This window comes from Callorhinus ursinus, unplaced genomic scaffold (genome assembly GCF_003265705.2).
Source record: "Callorhinus ursinus isolate GAN/ISIS: 27379988/994484 unplaced genomic scaffold, GSC_fseal_2.0 scaffold45, whole genome shotgun sequence".
NCBI lineage: Eukaryota > Metazoa > Chordata > Mammalia > Carnivora > Otariidae > Callorhinus > Callorhinus ursinus.
The window spans coordinates 1,240,892-1,244,884 of NW_027397107.1; the positions used below are offsets into that span (position 1 = coordinate 1,240,892).

Sequence of the window (3,993 nt, forward strand, 5' to 3'; positions counted from 1 at the left end):
AAAAAAAAAAAGTTAAAAATTAAATTTTATTAATTTATTTTATTTACTTACATTATTTATTAATGACCAATGACACCAGAATCTCTGAGAATTGGGCCAGGACATGGGTGGGTGGGGGGAGGCTGCTTTTTACAAATGCAGGTTCTAGGCCCCTCCACTGGAGGAGACTCCGATTTGGTCAACTTGGGGCAAGGCCTGTGAACGAGCATGAAATCTTCCACAAGCCACGGAGGTGACTGTGCTGCAGAGGCTCACAAACCAGCCCTCCGCAAACCCCGTGTGTCCTCACCCCTCAGGCCGCAGCTCCAGGGAAGCCAGTACATTCTGCAGCCAGGAGGAGGTCTGGGATGCAGCTCTTCGGACTCGGCCCCCAGGGGAGCCCCCATGCACCATGGGGAGGACGGGCACCCCAGAGCCTGCAAGGACTCATGACCAGGAATGATGGCAGGAAGGGACCGAGATTCCCAGTCACGCATCTGAAACTTTCACAGACCTCCTCGGATTCCAAGCGGGCCCACGGCTACACCATCTGCCCAGCTGTCTGCGTGCCGGGCGCTCTGGTGAGCGCGTACGCATGGTCTCCTGCGAGGTGGACGCTGTCATGCCCCATCCTACAGAGACACGGGGAAGTTAGTCACATACACAAAGTCGCAGCAGCCCGTGTGTGGGGGGCAGGATCGGAACCCACAGAGCTTGGCTTCAGAGCCCGAACTTAGGACTCCCACGTTCTGGGGCTCCCCTAACTCCCATCCCCGTCCACCGTTCGCACGCACTCACCCCACAGGCTGACACAGGGCTCTTTGTGTATGTCCCCCGCAGAGTGTTTTTGGTGGTGGGGTGGGCTGACAGAGCTCAGGGGGTCCTGTGCCCCCCCATCCTGTGGTTTTAGGAAGGCTCCCTCCTCCCTGTGCTCCTAGTTTCTTTGTCTGGAAAAAGCAGGGATGAAGTACTAGCTCGGGACCGTGGCCAGGATGATGTGCCCTTGAAGGCTGGTCACCCCTCCAAATGCTGAGCTCCAGGCTGTAGCTGACATGGGGTTCTGATGAGCTGGACATCGGGCTCTCCCGGCCCAGACGGCCCCGATGCCTCGTCCGCAGGATGGCACCCGCCGAGGTGCGCGCTCCCCCCCAGCCGCCCCCACGTTATTGAAGGCTCGCCAGTCTGCACGGGCTTTCCGAAATAGCCCAAGCAGCCACGCGGTCGTCTACAGGGTTTTCAATAAACTTGGAAACCTGATCATCTCATTCTCTGAAATCTCCTTTCTGGTGGCTGATGCTAATGGAATTTTTTAAAACTTATGTGAACTTTAATAAAAGGCTGATAAATTAGACGGTAGAATTAAATGCCTTTACAGGTGATACTAGTACAGGCAGTTCCCATTCTGGGCAAGCTTTCAAGAGAACAAAATGAGGGATGGAGCCCCTGGCTCTCCTTCCCCACCCCCTCCTCACTCGGGGTAGGCTGCCCAGCAGCCTCAGGTGAGTCCCCACACTGTCCAGGACTCTCGCATGGCCCTCAGCTGCTGGCAGGACCTCCCCACTGCACTGCTTTCTACCCGGGAGCACGGGGACCTCCTAACCATGGGACAGAGACCCTTCCCCTGCAGAGGGGCCTGTCCTCCTGACTTCGAGGTGGAGATGTGGGGAAGGGAGAGGACAACAGGTGGGAGATGGAGCTGGACCAACAGAAAGAAAGGGCTGAAAGGGAAGGGGGAGAGGTGAGGGCTGGGGATGCACAGTGGCCGGACCACCCACTCAGAGCCTGAGCAAGGAACATAACCATCCCTGGAAGAAAGAAAAGCTCACTGGGAAACTGAGAGAAAACCCAGATGTGGGGGAAGAGGTCAGAGTGCAACAGAACATAGTAGCCAGCCAGTTGACTGTGGGGGGGCCAGCGGGAAGTCACCCTAAAGTGCCCTCCTGAGATGGCGCAGAAACCCCGGCCGGCCCGCCCAGCCCTACATGGAAGGAGCTGGTTTCTGCAGCTGTCTTCACCTGGCCCAGAACTCACCGCGGAGGCCCCGGGACCCCTCCTAGCCTCGCTGGCCAGGTCCTGAGGGTGGGGGCCCTCTCCCCAGCATTTGCACCTCAGCGCACTGACTGGCCGCCTCTTCTGCACATCCGCAGGCCCGGGCACGGTGCCGAGGTAAGCAGCCACGCCCACACGGAGCCCGGCTCCAGCCCCAGAAGAACTCGCTGGGGGGAGGGGGGGGTCGGGAGATGGGGTGCGGGCCGTAAGAGGAACGTGGGCTTGCTTCCAGTCCACAGCCCCCACGCCCTTGGAATCCAATCCTGGCCTCAGTTTCCCCGACTGTGGAACAGGCGTGTGCACCTCACAGAGCTGTGAAAACACCACACGTAACTAGGTGGGAAGCAGCTGCTGGGCTTCGCAGGCTCTGGGGGAAGGACCACCGCCCTCCCCCCCGCTCCCTCCGGCCTGCTGAGTTTTACGTGAGGGACTGAGAGCCCTGGGTTCAGCCCTTCCCGGCTCCCGCCTTCTGGATCTGGCTTCCCCACAAGAAACAGTGGGCCTGCCCCCCGCCAGGTTCCTGCCGCAGCCGCGGAGAACTGCAGGCGTCTGGCGAGGGGTGCTCGCCACCGGCGGGAGGATGCATGTGTCTAACGCAGGAGGCAGCACTGCGGGGCCCACCTCTAGGCCACAACCTCCCACCCACGACTCCCACGGCCGCCACTTCCCCTGCCCTCCCTCTGAGCCCCTGCCCATCCCGCAGGACGTCCTAAACTCAGAGGAGAAAGAGAGTCCCGTCTGGTGGCTCTGGGACATAGACGGCACTCCTGAAAAGCCTGCTGCCTACGCAGCTCCCAGGGGCAGCCTCCTTCCATCCAATCCGGCCGAGCTCCTGGTGAGCGATGCACCCTGGTCGGCCTCGGGGAAGGCATCTAGGTTTCATGTCCACCTGTCTCCCCCAGAGTCCTGAGTCACGGCGTCCTGTGCTTAGCCTCAGCCAGCACATTCCAGTTCTTCCTTCAAGAAAATGTCAGATACCGTGACCCAAAAACACCTGCAGGCCTCCTCGGCTGGGGCAGGAGCCCGGCATGGGGCAGGAGAACACCGTTTCCTGGGGCGCGGCGAGGGGAGTCAGACCCAATGCAAGGGGGTCAGCGTTTATGCCCCCATGATGACCAGGCACGGGGCACAAGCCACCACCAAGCAGGGGCTGTAACTTGGGAGAGAGGACTCTTCAGGCAAGGTCAATTCGAGGGGTGCGTCTCAGCTCCGAGCCGGCAGCCACCTCAGCCCGCGAGGGGGCCTGGGCAGCGGGTCCAGCAACCCCCGCTGCTTCCAACATAGCTCATTTCTCAACATCAGTGTGTGCTTGAAGCAAAAAACCACAACTGTGGTATTCAGACACAAAGGAGTCTCAGACAGTAGCGTATCATTTACTTCCTGCTTTCGGAGAACCTCTTCAACAGCGTCTAAAGCAAGGTTTACCCGTCCGCCACGCATCACGGCCATTCGGGAACCCAGAGAACGCGAACCCCCGTCCACGGGCACTTGGCGCAGCGGCTCCGCTGTGGAGCTCGGCTTCAGCAGCCCGTCCGGCCTGCCTGCTTTCTGTCTGCCATGACCACGGGTAAAGGGTGGCAAGCAGGGCTACTCCCTTGTCTCGAGTTCCTGCAGGCTCCACAGTCTCTAAGAGAAGGGACAGTCCGGCTGTTTTAGCCCAGGGTCCCCGAAACACAGGGCCTGGGACAAGGAGTGCACATGGAACGTGCGTTCTGTGGAGTGACCCGGGAAACCGGAGGCAGGACTGAGAACAGGGAGGCAGGAGGGGCGGCTCATCCCAGGGTGAGGTGTCAAGCTGATCACATTCGAGGGCAGAGGTTTGGCGCCGCCTGCCTGGCCATCCCCCAAGGAGCAACTCAGAATGCACCTCAGATGGGCAGAGCAAGATGGCAGAGGAGTAGGAGACCTGGATTTCGTCTGGTCTCAGGAATTCAGCTGAATAGGGATCAGACCATTCTGAACACC

General features: G+C 59.8%; 1 protein-coding gene across 1 annotated transcript in view; it reads right to left on the reverse strand.

The window, feature by feature from the left end:
• Positions 1-86: 86 nt before the first annotated feature.
• The window catches only part of MTHFS (methenyltetrahydrofolate synthetase), a 68,010-nt gene continuing 64,103 nt past the window's right edge, over positions 87-3,993 (reverse strand). The window contains exon 3 of the mRNA XM_073882145.1: positions 87-611. Coding sequence (XP_073738246.1) covers positions 469-611 — 143 coding nt within the window. The 3' untranslated portion in view covers positions 87-468. The remainder of the gene's footprint in view (positions 612-3,993) is intronic.